At 44.0% G+C, this 23,698-nt stretch overlaps 1 protein-coding gene across 2 annotated transcripts in view; it reads right to left on the bottom strand.

The window, feature by feature from the left end:
* Positions 1 to 23,698, bottom strand: part of ELMO1 (engulfment and cell motility 1) — a 449,588-nt gene that overhangs the window by 292,242 nt on the left and 133,648 nt on the right. For both annotated transcript variants that reach the window (XM_075921743.1, XM_075921744.1), the window contains exons 6-7: positions 18,039 to 18,208; positions 210 to 245 (exon numbers count right to left, since the gene is read on the bottom strand). In XM_075921743.1, coding sequence (XP_075777858.1) covers positions 210 to 245; positions 18,039 to 18,208 — 206 coding nt within the window. The remainder of the gene's footprint in view (positions 1 to 209; positions 246 to 18,038; positions 18,209 to 23,698) is intronic.

The following is a 23,698-nucleotide window of genomic DNA, read 5'->3' as shown; positions in this document are numbered from 1 at the left end:
AAGCAAAGCAAAAAAAAAATAAAAAAATAAAAAAATGAAAGGCCATAAGAATCTTTGACAGATAACATCAAAGAGCAGGAAACAGGCTGAAGAGCTATTGAATCAGTAGATGCAGATGTATTTAAATATAAAATTAGCAGGAGGGCCTGGAATCAATCATGCAAAAAGAAGAAGAAATGTGCAAGATGATGATCCAATCAGGTTCTTACCAGGGCTTCATTATCTTCTGCAATTTCTGATAGCGTCTGCAAAATTTAAAAACTTCCATGAGAGGAGACATGTTTTAATACAAAAAAGTACAACTTCATAGGACACATAGTAGAAAGGGCAATACATTATTGGCACTTATTCAGAAAGGAAATAGTTAAATATTTGGGGAAGGAAAGGGCGTTAGTTAATTCAGAATACCTTATAATTATCTGACCTGAATACGTGTTGAAAGAAAGAAAAAAGTAAAGTTTCCAATGGAAAAATGAGTTGAGCGTAGGTCCTTTAGATTCTATTTATCTTTTCATTAAGAGCACCTGGAAAGCTTAAATTACTGTGCATCATCGTATAGGTTTCTTTGATCCCAAGAGAGTTCATGATAATAAAAGTGTACACTCAAGACATCTTCTGACTTAAGGTTGCATAACATGAAGTCAGTTCTTAGAACAACTTTTCATTTACTCCCTGTCTACATTACAAACCAAAAAGCTCAATCAGAGGGGAAGACATGGCTAAAAGTGTTGGTGCAGATAAGAGCTAGCGGGGTTGAAATCTTGAACAGCCCAGGACAAAATTCTAACCCTCCTGAAATCATTAGCAAAACTCTCAGTGGGGCCAGGATTTCACCCTTGGTTTTAAAAAATAGCTATGAGGACTAAAGGTGGATCTCAGCTTCAAATTTCACTCACTAAATGTATGAGTATCCAGATTCAGAGTGATGGACTAGCCCATTTGAGAAAAGGAGCTGTGAATGTACATATTGGTGCAGATTCCAATGGCATCAGGGGAGGAGGAGAGGTTTAGTTTTTGCCAAACTTTCATTCTTCATGATAATACCACCCCTATAATAATTTCCAAAACACTTGGTGTCTATTTGTGGAGGGTGGTTTACGTACCACAGCCAAGAGGGTTTTGTTTAGACATTTCCTGTTTTTTCAGAGACATGCAATACTGGTTATCATTAGTGAATCAGAAATTACGGCATCATATTACTATATTTAGGAAATTGAAATCTGAAGTGGAGGGAGGTGGGGGAAGAGAACATTTCAAAGTTATGGTCCCCTAATCATGATTTTCAAATCATTATCCCAGTAATAGCCAGTTCCAGAAGTGCTGATTATGCCACTGCACTAGCTAAGGTAAAGAAACTATGAATGGTGAGAGTGGCATTCCAAAAAAATAATCCTCACTAAATCCAAAGAGCAAATTCATCATCTTCACTCCAGCTGAATTCCCAAATCCTCTGTGCTTTTATAGAGAGCTCTGAGTTTTGCAGAACTCACTAGTCTGTTTTTAACCCTTCTGTCCTTTCTTTAGGAGCAACACAAGCTCTGACTTAATTGAAGGTACTGGGTCACCCAGTTCTGTGTTGTCCTTATAATGCCTTCATAACTCATTCTAAAGATATCATTTATAAGGCAAGCAACTTTCTTTAAGGAGAAAGTTTATTTATTTACATAGAGCCAAACTTACATTCTGTAACCTACTGATTTAAAAAAAAAAAGACATTGAAGTCAAATTTAAGTTGCAATGGATGTTAGTTGGGTCAGGATTGGGATCATGATCCTCCAATACTTTACCACTTCTTCTCATGAATCTTAACATCCTAACTGCTTTCAGACGAACAGTATCTTGCTCCATGTCTACAGTACCGTGTTTTAGCGTATATAACCTGCGGGTTATGCAAAGTTTTACAACCCCCCCCACTCCGCAGGCTATACTTGTCCATGTGTTATACAGGGTTTTTTTTTTTTTACTGAAAGTACAGGAAGACAAGACTGACTCTTACTTGTTATAAGCAGCGTATTTTAATTAAATTATAGAGGCAGTGATGTTAAAATGCATTAAAATACATTAAAAGTTAGAACATTGCTTGGTTTCAAGCCCAACTGGGTGAATTTCTTTATATACAAAGGTTTTAAAATCATCCATTTTCTTTTCCCATTCGTCGGGAAGCCATTGGCCAGCAGATGTCCATGCACGACCTGACAGATTGTTTCTCTGCATAAATTTGTACACCTGATTACCCAAGCCCCCCCTTAAAATAATAGATTTTCTATTCCATAGCCATAAGTCGAGCCTTGAGCTGTATGGCTACCGCTGACACCGCCCATTTGTCCTCTCTCTGTGCACAAACCCACTTCAATAGGTTTTCTTCCAGATTTGGCCACTTGGCTTTCTTTACGTGTCACACTCTTTTCCTAGGATGTAATTTCTCAAGCTCTGCTTCTTCCTTTCTCCACTCCTGAACAGACTTTTCATTGACAGAGTATTTTCTCCCTTCCACTCTGTTTCCATTGTCCTTTGCATATGACACAACACACAATTTAAAATCGGCTGTCTAGGATTTGCGTTTAGGCATGTTTAGAAAGTTTTAAGTTTAAAATACTTTTTAAAAATTAAGTACAAGTTAAAACTTCTAAAGGAATAAATGAATGGTAAAATGGTGTGGTTCAAAGGGGATATATACGAGCAATAAGGGTTGTAGCATACTTACTGCTCAGCGTTATCAGCTGCAGTTCGTTAACACTTCATTACAGGTGCTGTTCATCTCCCGCGGGCTATACACGTGTGCGGGTTATCTAAGACTTTTTTAACACAATCAGGAAAAACCGCGGATTATGCATCGGTGCGAGTAATACACATGCATGGGTTATATGCGCTAATTTATGGTAATTGTTTTGGAACTTCATTAAGGGTAGCTCTAATTACACATCAATAATGCAGGAATGAATCTCCTTCTACAGCCTGCTTTTGAAATGCATGCTTTCTCTATATAAACAGTATGCTGTATGTTCTTCACATACTGCATCAGTGTGTTGATAATCATATACCGTTTTGACACCATATCTTGTAAGTCCAATGTATAGAACATGCTATTTATACTATGGATGTAATAGTATAGTCGATTAACCAATTAACTGATAAGCAAAAGCTTATAGATTAATGCTACAGACTACATGCATTTTCCTCTCCCCCTCTCCCTGCCAGTAATTCTTTTAGCAGGCTGGCCAGCAGCCTGGTTCAGTTCTGGCTTGCAATGGGTGCAGGATCTACCCCTGCTGCAGCTCTGCATTTAAAGTGTATTAGGAGCCGAGCGGGCAGGCAACCCGGCTCAATCCTGGCTCACACTGGGTCTGGGACCTACTCCCATTTCAGCTCTAGATTTCAAGTGTATTAAGAGACGGGCGGGGCAGGCAGCTCAGCTCAGTTCTGGCTTGTGCAGGGTTCAGGGGCTCCCCCCAGATAGGGACTGCTGCCACCCCGCTCTGCTGCCTCTCTCTCAGAAGCAGCAGCACAAGGTGACAGGCTGCTGGTCTGTAAGGGGAGCCGGTTTTTAAATTAGCTCCCCCCCGCGGACCAGCTCCCTCTTGGCACTCCTCGCTGCTGCCTCTGATACAGTGGCTGCTGTCCCCTCCCCGGGGACTATAGAATAGTCGACTAACCAATAAAATGTCATGAGGTTACTCGACTATTCAATTAACTGATATTTAACATCCCTAATTTACACAACAGTCACATACAAGTTTTCTTCCATGCAGTTTCACCATTTCAGTCACTAGGGAAAGAGTGAAAAACAAGTGCCTTCTTGAGATGGCTCCTGCTATGACTCAAAGAGGGCACTGCTGGAGAAACACTTGAGTATTATGCTCTAGAGCAGTGTTTACCCACACAATTGGTCCGTGCCTCACAGTTGGCTGCAGGGAGGGTCTGTGGGTGCCAATGTACCTAGTGTAGTTCACTATCCCATGAAGTGGCTACTTACAGCAAGAGATAAGAACAGGGGAGCGCTACTGCCTAAACTGAGAGCCCGCTGGCTTTACAGCTCAAGCTGTAGAAGCTTCTACAGTAAGCTCCAGAGGTCCCAGGTTTAAATCCACCTGGTGGCAGTGACACCAGCAGCACTGGTATCCACCTGAACTCTTACTTCCCTTGGGCAGTTGCATAGGGAGCAGGCAGCTGCAGCCCAAAGAAAGTGTCTTCAGATCCCACTCCCACTTTCCTTGGGCAGCAGCAACAGGGATTACAGTCTGGATGCAGGAAGAGTGTGGCTTGGCTAGGGCTGTAGGAGGAGGCATTACTGGGAACATAAGAGCTGGGGTGGGGGGGTAGGGAGAGCAAGCAAGGGAGGGGGAAGCAGAGGTAACAGTGGGTCACTAAAATAGACAGAATCAGTTGGCGTGTCACCTTAGTAAAAGTTTGTGAATGACTGTTCCGGAGGAAGCATTGTCTTGTGGTTAAGGCATTGCCTTGGTATTCTGATCTCACCTTTGATGACTTCCCCTGTGACTTGGGGCAGGGACATAGCATCCCTGCACATCACATCTCCTTTTATAAGAAGTTTCTAGGTACTCATATGACTACCCTCAGTATCTGAGCACCTTTTAACTGTTTAGAAACAACAAGTCTCACTTGATTTTCTTCCATCTGATCCTTTCTGAAATACAGGTGTTTCACTCGTGTGCTTGGGGGAGGGGAGACAGGTGCTAAGACGAATGCATTTTGGGCTTAGTTCAGAATGTGGTGAAAGGTCATCCTCATGTGTTGAGTGCAATAGTTCATGCTCTGTTCCTGTGAAAGTTCTCTCCCCAACATGTGCAGAATTCCTTCTACAGCTCTCCAATAACATTGTTTTAACGGAACTTGTCTCTGGTGGCAAGTCATGGGTGCAGAGAATGGGGCGGCTTAATGTGGAGGAGTCAGGAAATTCTGAATTATTGTAGCAAAGACGTCATAGTTGTGGATGTTGGAAATCTACCAAAGTAACTAGTTTTGTGAACTTCATCATCATGTCACACAACATCTCAATCAATTCCTCTGGGAAGGCTTTCGTGTTTCAGTGTTTGTAGAAAAGTCTGAATCTGGACTTCCTAATAATCTGTGGGTGCACTGAGGAGGAATGTTTCTGTTGACCTAGCTACCATTGCTGGGGGAACTGGAGTTCCTGCTGTGAGAGAAAAACTTTTTACATCATAAGAAGCAATTACTGTGACATAGCTGTGGCATTGTAGTATAGGATTCATATTTGAGAGAAATCGTCCTGCTTTTTTTCAGCCAGGAAGACAAGAGAATGGCTTCTGCACACAGAAATTTGTCCTCCCTAGGTATGGCCCTGGATTGGTCAGAGGATCTGAAGACTGAAGACTGAGGTGAGCCAACACTGATCAGGTAATGATATCAGCCAGCCAGTTTTCTGTAATGCCAACCAGGTCAAGTGAGTCACGACTGAGGAGGTTACATATAGCAAAGATCTTACTGATCAGAAATGGGATAGGGTTGTGATATTTGTTTTCTTGGGAATGTGCCATTTGCTGCTTGCACTGGAATGGATGGGAATAACAGCATCTTCATACCTCAGAAGATGGCTGTGAAGGTAAATTAATTAATGTTTGAGAAGGACTTATAGTGTATTACAGAGCAGATATAGCCATTGTACCAGTTTCTATAAAGGGAAAAAAAAATCCAAGTGAATGCCAACATAATGTAAAAGAGTGAATAATGGAAGTTTACTGGTTTAGACATTCTGCTACCACAATATGTTCAGTGTTTGGCCTCGAAGGAACTCTGAGATACATTTCTGGCTGAATCCCAAAAAAACAGCAGTTCCATTTGGAATTCCCCAACCCACACAGATTTAATTCTTGCTGAAAATGCATTGTAATATATGCCAAAAGCAGCTTCCAGCTGAGGCAAACTTAGCATTGCTCCTACTGGATCAACTGCTTTTTGGCTCACGTGGTAAGATTTCTGAGATCTAGGCAGCAACGACCTACTCTGAGGGCTTTTTTACATTTGAAACACTGAAGCTGCAGTAGCATTTCAGTGTAAACAGTATCTGCACCTAGAGGAGAGGTTTCCCACTGGCATAAGTATACCACCTCCCCAAGAGTCAACTCAATCTACTGAGCTCCGTCTACCCAGGCGGTTGGGTCATTATAATCATGTTGCACACAGATGGGGATTTATCACACCCCTGAGCAACACAGCTGGGTTGACTTAACTCTTTAGTGTAGACCAGACCTGAGCCTCAGCTGAGGTAATGTACAAGACACACAAATGGTTCATCTACACTAAGGAGTTTTTGTGAAAATTTCACACCAGTGTAGCTGTATTGGTGTTGACAATATCAAGAGTGCTAAACCAGACACATCTCCCATGGCTGACAGGACTGTACACACTATCACTCATGTCACTCAGAGATCTGAATAAACCATGCCCCCAAGAAATGTAAGTTACACCAATCTAAGCTCCAGTATGGACAGCACACCAATATTGCTACCACCTCTCGCAGACATAGAGTAGCTTCACCAGACATACTACTGGAGTGCAGCAGCTTCTAGTGTACACTGGCCCTCCATGTTTTTAAATACCATGTGGCTAAACCTTCTTGCCTCAGAGCAAGTTTAAACAACACTGGGTTAATCACATCAGGCAGGGGACAAATGACTAGGAGCTTTATCTACAGTCTGGCTCCAAAATTGGGGAAGCTAATGAAAGAAAAAATCATGGGTGGCCAGTGGACTGGCCATTGGGGAAAGGAAGTCCTTAGCCTCTTCCCCTTCTGCTTCCCTTCTCTCACAGGAGCCCCACGGACACATACCCCACTGCCCTGCCTCAGGCTGCTCAAGCTCCTACACCCTGGAGGGTGGGGTGGGCCCTCGACTCAATTCCAGCCCCAGAGCGCTGGGTGGCACAGTCCCATCACCCTGAGTGGGCATTGCAGCCTGAATGACAGCTCCAGAGAGCCTAAACTATGGAAGAGCAGGATCTGGGAAGGAGCCTAGAGGCAGGGCATGGGCAGGGCATGCCAGGCTGTTTGGGGAGGAATAGCCTCCCACTACCCAGTGGAAATATGGACATTTTTCACGAAAATTCCCTCATGTAGGCCATCGAGCAAGTTCAGCTACTGGACAGAGAAAGAATCTGCTAAGCCAAATTAAGCCTCTATCTGGATTTTCAGTCTAGTATTAAGATATTTGCATTTTGGACATTGGACAATTTAAAATCAAGGGGATAAATTAACTGCATTTCAGAAAAATCTCTGGCTCAGCTAATTCTTATTTTGTAAAAACATATGGTAAGATTTTTTTTTAGTGGCCACAACATCCCAGTTCCCCCAAAAAGGAAGAAAGCTTCTATCGCATACAAAATAAATGATATTAAAAAAAAACCCTTATGCAATATTGTTGCCTAGCAGCCCCAAATATCAATGAAAAATAGTTAAGTAAGTGAGGGGGGAGTTGGTTATCTGGCCCAATTCCTGTTTAATATCATACTCACAGTTTGACTAACATTCTGATCAAGGGTCAAACGAAGTAATAATTCAATGTTTGCAAAAAATAACTACTAGAGCAGCAGCACTTCCACCGTCATAAAAGCCAAATGTCTTCATGCATAATGGAAAGACAGACACCATCCTCTAGAAAATTGCCAATCCTGTGATTTTCAATTGGTCTCACATTTTTCTCAAATACTAACTATTCATACGAAGGAGCAGCCCATTCTTTCTATTTTCTTTGTGAAGAGAGTTCAGAAATCTAAAGGCACTGCACTGTTTCCCTTTCGTTCAGTTTTACATAAATCTTTCACTTTCTAGAAAAAAAGAAGGGGGAGAGAGAGTACAAAGTATCTACCTTACCAGACCACTCCATCTGAAGAAGTGGGTTTTGCCCACGAAAGCCCTGTAGCCAGACATGAACCCCATCTTGTTCCCCCTCCCCCCCTCCCCCAGAGAGCAAGAGAAAGGCAGTCAGCCTTTGCTCAGGTGTGCTGCCTGTCCCTGACTCTACCATAAACAGAAACCAGACAGTAAATGGGCTAGCTGATGACCCGGGGCCTCCCGTCGTCCTGATGGCTAGTACCATTAATTGACACGCCTGCACTGTCCCAGGAGAGGAATCTTCGCCCATCACGTACCAGAGGTGCCCATTGTCTGCATTTTCCCAGGTGTGAATTATGCTTTGCACCCTTTGTGGGAAACTTGGTGTTCAAAGCCATTTTTCCTAATTGGCCACTTGAGACCAGGAAGAAGCCTACGTGACCCAAGGGGTATAAAGAGGGGTTTAGTAGCCCACCCCATTTGAGCTCCAATCATCTACACCTGCTGGCAGGTATTGATTGTCTCCCAAGGTCTGTGGGACGCCCAACCTCGCCCTACTTCTTCCCTAGGAATTGAGAGAAAGACGCTGGCCACGCCAAGTCTGGAATGCAGGGGTGAGAATATGTACCTGCTAGGTGTCTATTTTGCATGCATTTAATAAGAGCTCAGAGAACCAAAGGGGTTTCATGGTACCTATAAGTGACTTATTAGTGTAATTTCTGTCCTGTCCTTTGTAGTGGCTGTGTTATCTGTATCACAGCAGTAGCATTTAACAACTTAGTTACCCTGTAACAATAAAATAGTAACTGTTTAAGCTTTAACCTGACTCCTTCAGTTGCTGGAACAGAACCAAGCACAATTTAAAAGAACTTCAGCCGGTCATAAGCGACAGGTATAGGAAGAGTTTGGGCGTTTTGGATTGTGTCACTCCCAGGTGACAGATCCGTTGGGGCATTCTCAGCCTCCCCAGGTTGCCCACTGCGAAGGGATTTCTGTATCCTAGCAGCTAAAATATGAGATGTAATAAGCTCTTCCTATAAACTCTGGGTGTCTGAGAGCCTGTTGGCTGCCCTCTGCGACGGGACCCCGGTCCTAGCAGTAAAGTCACAGAAGTTAAACTATTTTTTGGGGCGCCCTCCAGCCTCCTAGGCTGCCCACTGCAACGAGACTTTGCATCTCAGCAGTTGAAGACTTGGGTGTAACACATATGCACACACTGCCCTGACCATCAGCTGACAAGCCCATAATACCATCTACATGTTTTGTTAGTCTTTAAGGTGCTGCAAGACTATCCATTTTTTTAAAAGTTTTTCCAATTCACACCAAAGAGGCATGAATATTAACACCTAGCTAGGGCCATTTAAATGCTATCATTTTTAAAACTATGGGCAGGGTTAGAAAAACAATGCTGAAGTCTGTGCTGGGATCCGCATGGTTACAACACTGCACACAACACTGAAGTCAAGGCATTTAATAGAAAAGCATGATTTTTCAGTGTTCTTCCACCCCTTTTATTCCAGGATGTGCTCTTTGCTGACATATCAGTCTTTGAAATGAGACTTTCCTGTTCTACACAATGCCTAGGTTGCAGAGATGCCAGGAATTAAGAGGAAAAAATTCCAAGCATGAAGTGACTGAGAAGAAAAATACAACTTAGACAAAAACACTTTCCTGGTTTGTAGCTATCACACCTGGCTCTTTTTACCCTTTTCTTCCACAGCGACATCAGTATTATCCCAGAGGAGGTATGCTATGGTTTCCTTTGAGAGCATAATGGGACAGAGATGTAGAAAACATCCACCGTTGTCAAACAACATAATGAAATCATGATTATATATGGCAGTACAGATGGGGATGAATCACATTTTAGATGTGTTACCAAATTATGCTCTCACCTGGACTTGCAGAGCTTGAAGGAATAAAATAGGATTTGGTCCCCTCTATATTGCAACATGTGTTTTATTAACTCTGTTTGGAGATTCTTATGTTCCTGACAGATTTTATAAAGTATGAACGACTTTTACTTGCTGTTTCAGCTCAGGAGTATTTTGTGACACATTATGATGATTATTCATCAAAGGGTGTAAGACTAGGGAAAATGTCATGCCAGTAATTTCTGTAGTTTACTATTGATCTTGTACATAATACCACATAAAATGTGAGTTAAGAGCACTAATTTAGCATGGTCTTCCCCTAAACAAACTAGGTCTTCAACAATACCATCTGTTTGATTTGTGCTTAATGCATACATGATTGCGATCTGAAAGCTTCCATTTACATAGCTGCCAATGCTGTAACTGCATGTGAAATGTATGTCTGACTTGCTCATTGGAAGATGTACCTCTGTTTTTAAAAAAACCAACATGAACAACAATTTAGAAATCAATTCAGTTTTATCTGGTCTGTCTGTATTTGTAGTTTCCAACAGCAAAAAAGCTATAATTCCTCTAATGAAGAAATGGAAGCAACTTTCCTCCTCTTCCCTCTCTACCAACCAATTACATCCCTATTCATGCAGGCCAGGGCTACATTACAAAGTTATGTCAGTCAAGGGTGCGATCTCCAACAGGCATAGCTATGTTGGCAAGAGCCACTAGTGCAGATGCAGTTATAGGATAATAAAAGATTTTTGCTGATAGAGCTTGTTTCACTCAGTGTGTGCTGAATAAGAATAAGTTATAGTGGGAAAATCACAGTGTAAGCCACATCCACAGAAGGAGCTCTTTCAAAAACAACTAGGAGTCCAGTGGCACCTTAAAAACTAACAATTTTATTACGGCATAAGCTATTACTATATGCCATAATAAAATTGTTAATCTTTAAGGTGCCAGCAGATTCCTTATTTTTGCTGAAACAGACTAACACAACTAACTCTCTGAAACCTAGGATTTCAATAGCTACACTGACAAAGCACTGCTAGATTCAACCTGGCCCAAGTGTAGCAATAAAATAAACTCAGTTGTGGCTGTGTCCTATCACATAGCTATCATATGTTGTGAACATGTTCCCTGCCATAGTCATTTTTATTATGTACAACTCAGAAACAATCACTGTTCTCAGTAGTTATGGAAAAGGCTTCAGAATTATGTTAACAACAGCTGTTTCCAGCAAAAAGACAGGATTGCCAAGAGCAAGTATGCAAAAAACATGCATCTGCCCCCCCATCATAAGATTTATTTAAAAACCTTATTATTTTAAAGACATAGTAAAAGCAGAGTTCTTTTTATTTGCCTTCTGCCTTTCAGACACTGAGAATCATGTTTTCAAAATTTTGCTCTACATACATATGAGCTAAAAATTGCCTTTTAAAATATGAAACCTGAAAGTCTCCTGATTTCTTCACATGAACTATTATAAACCAGGAAATCTAGCAACACCAATATTATTTGCTAAAATACTGATTCTGCCTTGGTGGAGAGAGGGAGATGGGAGGGGAGCACATCCTAGAAGGCACAGTGAGGAGACTGTGTGTTTGGCTGAGACAATCCCTTTTTCAGTCAGTTCTGCTTCTGTTTCCCAAGCACAGGGGTGAACATTTTGCATCAGCCATTAGGGCAGGTCAGACCCAGTGTGTGTAGTGGTGGGGAGGGAAGGGGTCACACAGTCTTACTTCTCTTCCCTCTTTTTCATGTCCTCTTCCATAAGGGAGAACAGGAACAAATAGTATTTTGACCCTCTATGTCAATTATTGACCATCAGGATCAGGACATCTATCCGCACATCCCTCTATGGCCCACCCGAAACCTGGGCTTCCTGTGAAAGATAGTATGGTCATAATTAAATCTACTAAGAAATGCTATGTACTAGATCAGAGCTACTTAGCATGTGGCCCGCAGCCCATTTTTTTGTGGCCTGCAGTGTGGTTTGGGTTTACGAAGGGCTCAACACGCAGCCAATAGGTGGGATCCTTTGAACATAGCCTCCACTGGGAACACACTCCACAACAGCGAGTCAATATAATGGTCTTCTATTGATATGCGTTTTAGTAGTTAAATTCCTGGACTGTCAATTGCTCATTAAAAGTGCTGTCAGATAGGTGGAAATCAGGTAAATACTGCATTTTATTAATATCAGCAGAACTGACTTAAATGGGGCCTGTTTATTGTGTAGCCTTGCCTTAATCTTTGTATTCATGCCTGTCACAGTGCAAGAAGCTATTTGCATATATATTTGCATGCTTGTGCAACCACACTTAAGTTACGGCCCTTGGCACGTGCTGCATCATTGCAGCCCCCGGAGCTTCTAAAGTTGAGTAGCCTGGTACTAGATGGAAATAGCTTATTTAAAATGGGAAAAGAAAACCTCAACTTTCTCCGGCACATGAAGAGTCTGAAATCACTTCTTGTGTGTGCATGTGTGCAGTCTTTTCTGTGGATATAGGCCCATAGTCCTAGAGATGACTCAACACCAGCATGCCTCATGTTGGTAATCAGCATTTACTTGTTTTAGGGGTTTGAAGTAACCACTTTGACAATCCATCTGCGTGTTACAAGCAAATACAAAAACACTTTCCAATTTCTTGACTTTATTTAGTAAAAATAAACAATGTGCAGCATACTCAGAGAGTCTGGGAGTGAAGCAAGCTGAGCATTCTTACGGGAGCACAAGCACTATGCCAGCTGCATCAACCAACATGAGTCAGATGGACACCGGCAATTTCTAGACTTGCTACCACTCAACAGCAACTGTAAAAAATATTGGTATTGACCAGATATACTTGCAGCTTCATTAGGGCCCTGTCCTCACTCTGATTAGACTACTGCTAGCTACAATATTTTAATCTCAATACACACAACTCGTGCAGTCCTTTTATTTCGAATGGTGTGGTAGTCAGAGAGGAGGTCTTGACAATATAATTTTTTTTTTTAAATAGAGGAAGTTACAAAACTCTCCTGAATATTTACTGTGTAATCTCCATTCAGACAGTATGTAGCAAAATGGTCATTTAATTTTTTTTAAGTTTACATGCAGCAGTGTAAATAACATGTGCAGATGTAAGTAGGATAAACTGATAACTCCTGTCAATAATTTGTATTTTATTATACCAGATTAGTAGCAAGACAGGTATGGGTACCTGGGAAATCTAGGGGCAATCTAGTCAGTAAAACATGCAGTCGTAACTATCACTGAAGTAATGGAATGAGGGACAAACAGGACAGTTGTAAATATGGCACAGGTTACAGCAAACTCCAGAGTTTCACTTTACGGTGCCTATCCGCTGAATTTAATGGGCTGAAGTTACATCAGGGGATATAGCCTAAAGCTCAAGTTAGCATAACTCGTCAGCTGCCGGTACAAATATGTTTGTGTGTGGATGTAAGCAAGCTTTACTTCAGCACCCCAGTCCTCCAATGCTTTCTCATAATTCCCCTAGAAAAGTTCTCCCACCATTCTCTGGGAACAAATTCCTCCAGTGGCTCAGCTTGCTGCAGCAGTGTGAAGAACCATGGGCTATCCCTTCAGAAGTCTTAGCACTACATGCAACTGATTGCTGCACTACTATGGACATGGCAATCCAAAGTGATTTTGTAGTGAGGCTGCTCTCCCTCATGCTTGACTAACTTGAGAAAAATAACTCAAACACATGTAACTCAAGTTAACTCTGCAGTGAAGTCACAGTGAAGGTCAAAACAGTCAAGATGAAAGTAGGACAGGAGAGAGTGAGAGAAACAAGAAAGACAGACTGTACGTGTGTGTTAGGTACAGAATTTTCCCTTTCCATTTTCACTAAAACTCTAACTGAAGTTTTCTACCCTTGTGGCTAGTAGGCTTGCGCTTACCAAGGTTTTACTGTATAAAGCTATCCAGTGTAAAACTTGAACTAGTGGCACTGTGCAGTGCAGATGTCCTTGCTCCACAATTACTCTCACCTAATCAAATTTTAAAAACAAAAATCAGACTCCAGTCAGTACTATGAATTGCAGACGAGTTAAACAAGGAGAGAAAAAAATACAGTGAGCAGTTATAGGTCATCAACACGTTATTCCATTGGAAAGCCTTTGGTCCTGGTTCTCTGCTCTGACACAGCAGTTGTAGGATTGCCTACACTGAACATTTTTGCACCATTCTATCTGCATTGATACAGATTCCCTATTGCAAACCTCTAGTGCAGTGGTTCTCAAACTTTTTGGTCTGTGGCCCACGCTGCTCAACCCAAACCTTTCCAAGGACCACCACAAAACCACCCATGATGACAAAATCCCTTTGCTTATCTCTAAAGACCTTAAAAACTAAATTATTCATAGTAGGCTACTGGACAACAGATTAAGCACTTTAACATTTTGGTTTACCAAATTTCATTTTAAATAAAGTATAATATTAATATGTCCAAAACAAAAGGTTTCAATGTTGTCTTTATTTATGGCAGAGGTGGGGAACCTTTTTTGAGTTAGGGGCCACTGATTCACAGAAAAATCAGTCAGGGCCACAGAAAGTGAGAGGCAAAAAAAACCCAACCCTCCCAAAAAGACCCCATCCCTCACTGATGTGACCTCCAATTGAGACACCTCACTTCCCTGATGCTCCAGCCCCATAGGGAGGAGGGGAGTGGGAGCAAGGAGGACCAAGATTCAGGGTTTCCCACGGGCCAGATTAAATCTTTTGGGAACCCAGGGATAGTAGTTTTTGTGAGCCTCTCCCTCCAGCTCTGGGGTGAGGCCAAAAATGATGGGTTCAGTGTGTGGGAGGGGACTGCCAAGGAGTGGGATAGGAATAGGGATGCAGGAGAGGGTGAGGGGGGGAGGGTCTGAATGGGAGGTAGGGTGCTAAAGCGGTCTGGGAGTGGGGGCCTGGCTGAGAGTTTGGGTGCAGGAGGGGACGAGGGAGTGAGGTCTGTCCAGGAGGAAGGGTGCAGCAGTGGGCTAGGGATAGGGTGTCTGGCCAGGGGTGAGCTTACAAGAGCAAGGGAGAGTGCAAGAGCAGGTCGGGAGCACGGGGGACACATATCTAGCTCCATGTCCTCCGGCACTCCTAGGTGCCGCTCGCAATCACTGCATCCCAGGCACCACCTCCCACTGCTCCTACTGGCCACAATTCCAGCCAATGGGAGCAGCGGGGAAAGCCTCAAGATAGCATGTCCACGCACTGCTGCTCCCCTGTGTAGAGGGAGTGGCAGTGCACAGAGCTGCTTGTTCCCCCAGATCCCTTGCCAAGGCTCTAGGCTTTCTTCCCTGTCCCCAAATGAGAAGCTGGCACTCCAATCTCACAGAGGGACGGGGGGGCAGGGAGCTGAGCTATGGCCCACCTGTAAAGCAGCTGTGGACTGCAGTTTGAGAACCACAGCTTTAGTGCTGACATACACAAGTAAAAAAGTGGCTTGTGCCATGCAGCTTATCCCCGTTTGAAAACCCTGTCAATGATATCCACTTTTTTATTCGTACAGGCAGTCCCCGGGTTACATACAAGATAGGGACTGTAGGTTTGTTCTTAAGTTGAATCTGTATGTAAGTCGGAACTGGCATCCAGATTCAGAGGCTGCTGAAACTGATCAGTTTCAACAGCGGCTGAATCTGGACACCAGTTCCAACTTACATACAGATTCAACTTAAGAACCCCAGGCGTCCCCAAGTCAGCTGCTGCTGAAATTGATCAGCAGCTGATTCCAGGAAGCCCGGGGCAGAGCAACTCTGCCTCGGGCTTCCTGTAGTCAGCCGCTGGTCAGTGTCAGCAGCGGCTGACTTGGGGACGCCTAGGACAGAGCAGCTCAGGTGCTGCTGGGTTGGTCCAGTAGCGCGGCCGCTCCTCGGCGCTACTGGACAAACCCAGCAGCACCCCAGCTGCTCTGCCCCAGGCGTCCTGATTCAGCCGCTGCTGAAACTGATCAGTAGCGGCTGAATCAGGACTCCTGGGGCAGAGCAGCTGGGGTGCTGCCGGGTTGGTCCAGTAGCGCCAAGGAGCGGTGCTGCAGGACCAACCGGCAGCGCCCCACCTGCTCTACCACAGGCCCCGGGCTTTGCTCCACGTCTCCCTGATCTGCTGGGGGGAGGGGCACTAGCTGCGTCCCCCCCCCAGCAGACCAGGGAGACGCGGAGCAAAGCGGCGGAGGACCCGGGCCAGACCGCGGCGCTTCCAGATCAGAGCCCCGGTCCGGCCCGGGTCCTCCGCGGCTTTGCTCAGCGTCTCCCTGGTCTGCTGGCTCCTCCAGCAGACCAGGGAGATGGGGAGCAGCTTTTCTCGCCCTGGAGGAGGCGGGCGGCGGGACCAGGTGTCCCGCCGCTCCAGTCCTCCGGGGCGAGAAAATCCCCGTTCGTAACTGCGGATCCGACATAAGGCGGATCCGCATAACTCGGGGACTGCCTGTATAGTAGATCTACCCAGCCTACACACAGAGACAAGGTGGGTGAGGTAATATCTTCAATTGGGCCAACTTCTGTTGGTGAGAGAGACAAACTTTCCAGAGTACACAGAGCTCTGCGTAAGCTCGAAAGCTTCTCTTTCTCACCTACAGAAGTTGGCCCAATTAAAGATATTACCTCACCCATCTTGAGTCTCTAATATCCAGGGAACAACACAGCTGCAACAACACTGCATACATCCTACACAGACACACACGCACACACACAAGTTTATTTAACTACAAGTATGCAAGGACACATTTAAAGCAATTTAAACCTGGCTTATATTCATTTTGCTTACCGTATCTACTTGAACATAAGCCCATTTGTTCATAAGCGAACCCCCCTACTTACAGAAAAAAAAAGTTAAAAAGTTAATGACCCGTTTATAATCTGACTCCATTATCAGTGGTGTCCAAACTTCCTGTCCTAGCTCATCAGCGTTAGCCGCAAGCACGTCAGGACATTTTGTTTACTTGAAGTATCTGGAGGCTCCCTGAGTCTGTGATTCGCTGTTTCTGGTCAACTGAAGCAGTGGGAAGTGGCGCTCAGCACATCCCTGAGCTCCCATTGGCTGCTGTTTGCTGTTCCCAGCCAGTGAGAGCTGTGGGAAGCAGCACAGGCTGAGGGACATGCTGGCTGCCACTTCCTGCCACTTCCATTGACTTGGAACAGCAAATGGTAGTGATTGGGAGCTGAGAGGCTCCGTGCCTGCAGACGCTGCAAGTACACAAATGTCCCAGCGTGTAAGCAGTTTACCCAGATGGGCTGGGAACTGAAGTTTGCCGACCCCCACCACCCCATTGGAAAAAAATGTGAAGCACAATGGCCCAATCATAAGCCAACGCCCGCTTTTCACAACATGATTTTTTTACCAACAATATTTGGCTTATGATGGAGTATACATGGTAATTTGGTCACTAACCAACAAAAGCTAAAGGAATATTAGCCAATTTAACAAAAAAAATTGGTAAGTTATGTTAATTAAGCCAGTAGAGCTAGTGGGTATAGATAAGCCTAGAGTTTATTTTAGAGCACATACATTTCCAGCATGGACATGTCCTTCTGCTAGTGTAAAACTGCTGTGAGAGTGCAGGATCAAGCCCTTTGTACCACTCACTAGCTGGATAACAAGAAGTGATCTCAAAAATCCTTCACAGTATCAGATACAGCATCTTTATCCAAACATCTCAAAATCCCATTACAAACAACAGCTATTAAAGTACTGCTTAACAGTGAGATGTACCTGCTGGTGCAGGGTCTATTTTGCACAAATTTCCAATAATTGCCTCAATCCTATGCCCATTGAAGTCAATAACAAAACTCTCAGTTACTTCAGTGGAACAGGATGAGGCCACTTCACGAGGTAAAAACGACATTTTCCAAAAAAGTATAAGGGAGTCATTGTAAAAATTATTGAAAATTAAATCCCATCAAAAATGGAATTAAAATTTAAAACATAAAAAAATAAAGAAAACAAAAGGAAATGGATTTTTCACAATATATCAAAAACTATAAATTAAAAAAAATAGTTATCAGCTGTCATTATTTAACAGGAGCCTTGAGACCAAATGTTTAATAAATAGCACTTTTTATTTCAGGGTAATGAAGATCATATTGATTCCTGGGCTTTGTGGCACAGAGGTGACTTCTAACTTCCTAAGCTTTCTTTTTTCCTTTATGAAAACAACAATTTTTATAGGGGTTTCATGTGATTGCACAGATATTGTTTTAGTAACATAGGACTGTTCAGCTACTGGTTTTTCATTTTCTTATGTTGTATATTAGGGAAGTGAGGCGTGTTTACTAATACTTTAAGCTAAAACAGTGTGTATGAGAGAAAGAGACACACACATAAACGGTGGAAACAAATGTTACAGTTTAAGCAAAATACTTACTCTGTGCCACTTTCAACCATCTGCGTTAGGAGAGAGATACCGTCTAAATTTATAAATTCCTGGGCAAACGTAACATCCCGTGAGTAACTGGCTAAGTCTTTCAGTGCTTCTAACTTGGCATCCATACTAGAAGATTGGATCCTCTCGTGGAGCTGTTGTGCATTTTGAGCCTCACCAGAGACAAAAAGAGAAAAAAAAAACACACATTAAGAACCCCCCTCAAAACATTAGTTACAAATTTCTAATGATGTACTGGAGCACCACATTTCTCTCAGTGGAATGGATATTATTGTATCATTGTGGCACTCCATAGCAGTTGTGGATCAATATCCTACTGTGCAGGGGGGGGGGCGGGAGAGAGAGAGAGAGACTTCCTCCCTCCCTCCCCACACAAAAAAGACAGTCCATTACCCCCAAACAGCTTATGTACCCTTAATATGAACCATGACCCAAACAGTAAGACTAGCCAAAAAAAAAAGAAAAGCATATAAATATAATCCCTTTATAATTAGGACACTGACAAGTTTTTTAAATCTACACTTACTCCATTCAATGCACTATTCCATCACCCTTAACAAACCAGATCCTATGCCAAGTAAATATGGTTCTGATTTCTGTTCCCTGCTCCCATGTCCTCACTACGTTATTTATTTTGCCTTTTCTCAGTTTTATACCCACAATGTCTGAATTTCCAAAGAATATAAGAATTATTTCCTCCTAAACAATCCAATGTTATTACACATCCATCTTCTTCTTCACTTATTTCAAACATACATTAAAAATAACTCATTCTCCAATGAGAAATGTGTGGCATCTGACAGGAAAAGAAAAAGTAAAGACCTAAAGGGATTTTTTTAAATTAAACTATTCAGAGCCATGTAAAACTGTTTTGCAAATACTTTCAAATACATTAATCTCACATTTTCAGTCAATGCTCCCAGAACAACAATTGCCTGGATACAATGCCCAAAAGCTTCAGCTAACATAGGACTGGACAAAATATGGCTCATGGGCCAGATCCAGTCTACCAAGGGTGCCGTTTCAGAAGGGTAGGGGGAACAGCAGCCATGTGCTCTGTGACCCGGCTAGCTTTTCATCCCATTCCCCAGACACTAAGGGAGTGAAGGGAAAATACTTGCATTCCAAGCATGCCTCTCACACCTGGCTGGAATGCAAGCACTTTCCCCTTATTCCTTTAGCATCCAGGGAATGGGATGAAAAGCTATCTGCGTCCTGGAGCACCTGGCTGCTGCCCCTTTACCCTCCAAAAATGGCAACCTTGAAGGGAGCCCCCCAGGCAGGCTCCCAAGCTTGCCCCACAGACCGCACAGAAACATGGCTGCTGGGCCCTCCATTTCTGTTTCAGAACTGGAGGGGAGGATGGAAAGCTTCAGGAGCTGCCCCATCCCCAGCACAATTCTATTGGCCGGTCTCTGTTGAATAACAGGCAGTCAAGAAGAACCATGCCCCGCCCCGTCGCCTCGGCTCAGTTATTCATACGAGGACATGGCCAGGCAAGCAGGCAGGCTGGGAAACGTTTTAAGTTCTGCAAGCCTTAGCTCTGCAGGCAGGCAGGCTGGTTTGGCTGCTGGCTAGTAGGTATCCTGGCCAAAGCCTGCCTCTGACACCCCCACCCTCTGCCCACCGATCAATATACCCAAACCCTCTCCCCCCCCCCTTGCACCAATACCCCCTCCCAGATCTGGCACCTCAGTCTCCTGCCTCAGATCACAATTCCCTTCTTCCCTAGGTCACATCCCAAACACCTGCACTCCAGTCCCCTGCCCTAGATCACAACCGCCTCCTTCAGCCAAACTCCCTCCCAGACTCCATTCTCCATCCCACACCTCAATCCTTACCCCATGCACCCAACCTCCATCCCAGACCCCACACCTTCTCCATTCATACCGTGGAAGAGTGCAGCCCTCAACCACTGTCCAAAATCTTGGGAGTGGCCCCCCGTTAAAAATTATTGCCCATCCCTGAGCTAACAGCTATCCAATCTTTCTGTTACTGATAGAGCCCCCCTCCACCCCATGCTGTACTAAGATGCTTATAACATTCAATTTCCTACCACACGCTTGTGCGCACTGTCTAAAGTATGAATCTGAAGCAGCTTACCATTTGGAAACTGAATTAGTGGTAAGATGTGGCACAGTCACTCTCTTTCACATTATATTTGCACTAGCTCTGCTGAAGGCAAGCAGAGGAAGAAAAAGTAGGGAAAGCTGAATTTGTTCTGACTGACAATGTCTTTAGAATAGAATAATTATTCTATGCATGCAAGGACAATGGCTTTTCAGTGGTGCTGTGACTATCCAAGACTTAATGCATAACTGAACATTTCTGAACAGAAGAGACTGGAAATAATAAAAAACCAACATGTATTTTATACATAAGCTTCTATTCATGGATCTCAAAAAGTCTGATAAACATTAATAAATTAAGCCTCCCTACCTCACCTCCCCCAACTCAGGAAGTAGGGAAAGATCATTTTAATCCATTTGAAAGATAAGTAAATTAAAAGCACATGGAGATTAAGTGATTTGCTCAAAGCCATCCATGGAAGCCTATGCCAGAAAAAAGAACAGCCCCTAGATATCCTAACTTCCACATTAGTCACAATACTTCCCCCACCCACATACACTCCTAACCCCTCTAGTTGGCTGTTGGCATTACGTGCCACATGGATGAAAATATTGCTGCACTGAACACGTAGCCCTCAAAAGTCTCCTGGTTCTTGTTGCCATAGTGCTCATATGTTCTCTTACAGAGCGCAGAGGCTTGCTGAACAATGCATTAAAATGACACCCAGATGAGGCACACTGAGTGGTTAGCAGGGTGCTCGTTTAATGATTTATAATTCATCAGTGGATGGACAGTGGAGAGCATCGCTCATTAAGAACAATCGAGCTGCTGCCACGTGTCTGCTCTTATTAAAAGACCATCCAGGTAAGAATAAAAAATAAAACCCTTCCTGACTGAGAAACATGATGAGGCGAATTAGCCAGAACACAGCTGTTCCACTAACGTAAGGGTTGTATTAAAAGCTCTCCAGTTTGGAAGAGGAGGAGGAGCAGCCGCACAGGAAGCTTGTAAAATGCACGCTGTCAAAGCTGGAGTACTTCAAAAGGCCTTCAAAAAGGCTAAAATAATCTGTCTGGTCCTGTCTGACTTGTTCAAAGGAGAGCCAGGATAGGCTGTGCTGTCTCAACTGCAGCCCACAGAGACAGTGATGCATGGGAGGTGCAAGAAGATCCATGTGCTCCTCCAGAGACATCCTGAGGCAGAGCATATTCAGCAGGGAACCATGGCAGAAAGGGGCAGATTGTCAGGCCACTAGGTGGTCCCACGCCAGCAGCACCTCCAGCCCTTTCACACACCTGCCTGGGCTCTGTAGGAGATGCAAGGGAGGAGAAGGGAGGTGCACCTGCGCTGGAGGTACTGCTGGCACAGGGTCTTCAACGAGCCCCCCATTCTGCTCCTTTCTCCACTGCGGTTCCCTGAAGAACCTGAACCAAAGAGCTCTCCTGGGAACCGCAGCGGTGAAAGGAAGGGAGGATGAGGGGAGAGGGGGCCTGGGCCGGGGACAGGGCAAGAAGGAGGAGGCATGTGGGGAGGTCACATGCCCCTCTCATTAGCTAGTGCCCCCCGCTCCCCGTGTCTCTCCCATGAGTTGCCCCACAGCTTTAAAATAAAAAAAGAAATGATCTAAATCCAATTTGGGAATTTGCATAGAAACCTTTGGAAGTTAGGAACTTCCAGATTTATCCTACAAATCACCGCTAAATAGAAACCCACCCCTGTATACTGCCTAAGTACCCATTCTTCTGGCAGAGAAGAATACTTCTCACTTTATATTTTTAAACATTTCAAACACTAACATAAACTTAGGGAAGGGGAAGCACCTTAGTCTGGAGCAGAGGATGCAAAAATGCTGAATCCAGACAGTCTCACTTCTGCAGAAGGCTATTTGCCCCGATCCTTGAGGTTGTGTAGGTAAATCCCACAGCTTATTAGGAAGGCCTCTGTCCCAAGATGGTGAGTGTGTGTTCTGCATCGAGGGTGGAGTGGTGAATAACCTGGGTGGAGCAGTCTGTACTGATAATGGTCCTGGCCAAAGGTAAAGTGTTGGAAATCTGTGGCTGCTAGTGTGAGCATCTGCACCTTCCTGTGTATCTCTAATGCCCTTAGATGTAGAATGGGAAGTCAACCTCCCTTCATTTTGAGGATCATGAAATAATAGGAGTAAACCCTCTTGTTCCTGAGTTGCAGCAGGACTGGTTCAATAGTATAACAAAAGATATATTTCCTTATTAAGTAGCTTCTCATTAAAAGGGTCCCCAAAGGGGAACAGGGAAGGAAGTTTGTAGTCGGGAAGAGACATGAATTGAATAGCATAACTTTTCAAAACAATCCCTAGGACCTACCTGTTAGAGGTGAGACAGTGGCTGGGAAATAGGACCAGGTGACTTCTGAGGAGTGTGACAGGTGTGCGAATGGCAGCTGATATTGCAAGATACCAGGCCCTCAATCACCCCATGAGAAGTGCTTAGAGGAGGTGGCTTGGGAAGTAGCAGACTGCTCCCCTTTTGAGCCCTGGGCTCTTGCCCTATGGCTCGTAACAGGGCTGAGATTGTGGGTATTGTGTGGCTGAAAGGTATATTTTCTTTTCTGCCCTGGGGTGTGTCTAAACTACATGGCTCCATCGATGGAGCCATGTAGATTAGACAGATAGGCAAAGGCAAATGAAGCTGCGATTCAAATAATCTCCGCTTCATTTAAATTTACATGGCTGTCGCGCTGAGCCGACAAACAGCTGATCAGCTGTTTGTCAGCTCAGCATGCTAGTCTGGACGCTCCCCTGCCGACATCAAAGCCCTTTGTCGGCAGCCCCGTTATGCCTCGTGGGATGAGGTTTTCCGGGGCTGCCGACAAAGGGCTTTGATGTCGGCAGGGGAGCATCCAGACTAGCGCGCTGAGCCGACAAACAGCTAATCAGCTGTTTGTCGGCTTAGCATGGCAGCCATGTAAATTTAAATGAAGCCGTAATCATTTAAATCGTGGCTTCATTTGCCTTTGCCAAAAAAACAAATCTACATGGCTCCATAGACGAAGCCATGTAGCTTAGATGTACTCCTGAAGTGTAGATCCCTAGAGAGCATAATGTGGTCCAGGAATCCAGGATTGGGGAGAAGAAAAGGCCTGCCTCACTACCATTTTCATGAAAAAGCACTCCCACAGTGGTTAGCACCTGAAAATGTCGTCAGGCACTGTGAAATGCTTACCCATATTGATTTGCTCTTTCTGTTGACAGGCAAGCTAACAACATGGCCATGAAATGTTGGCGGTGGGTGTAGAAAATCAGGTTTGACAAATTTTAAGTTTTGGCAACTTTTGCATGTTGACAGCACTTTTGCTGCCAAACCTTTCCAGTGTAGACATATGACTAGCTACCCACATCAGAGCTCAGAGCCAAAGTTGCATAGCATCAAAGCATCAAAAGTTACAGGTCAGGTTCTGGGGGTCACCGATCACATCACATGATTTTTGAGGACATTCATGGGAAAAAATGGGGTCTGCATTTGCTGAAATGTTCACAGAAAAGGATAATTATTGTAAGTACTTGTGGGCACATGTATTTTCACACAGATACTTGT

This window comes from Pelodiscus sinensis, chromosome 2 (genome assembly GCF_049634645.1).
Source record: "Pelodiscus sinensis isolate JC-2024 chromosome 2, ASM4963464v1, whole genome shotgun sequence".
NCBI classification, from domain to species: Eukaryota; Metazoa; Chordata; order Testudines; family Trionychidae; genus Pelodiscus; species Pelodiscus sinensis.
This window is presented reverse-complemented; position numbering and strand designations above follow the sequence as displayed.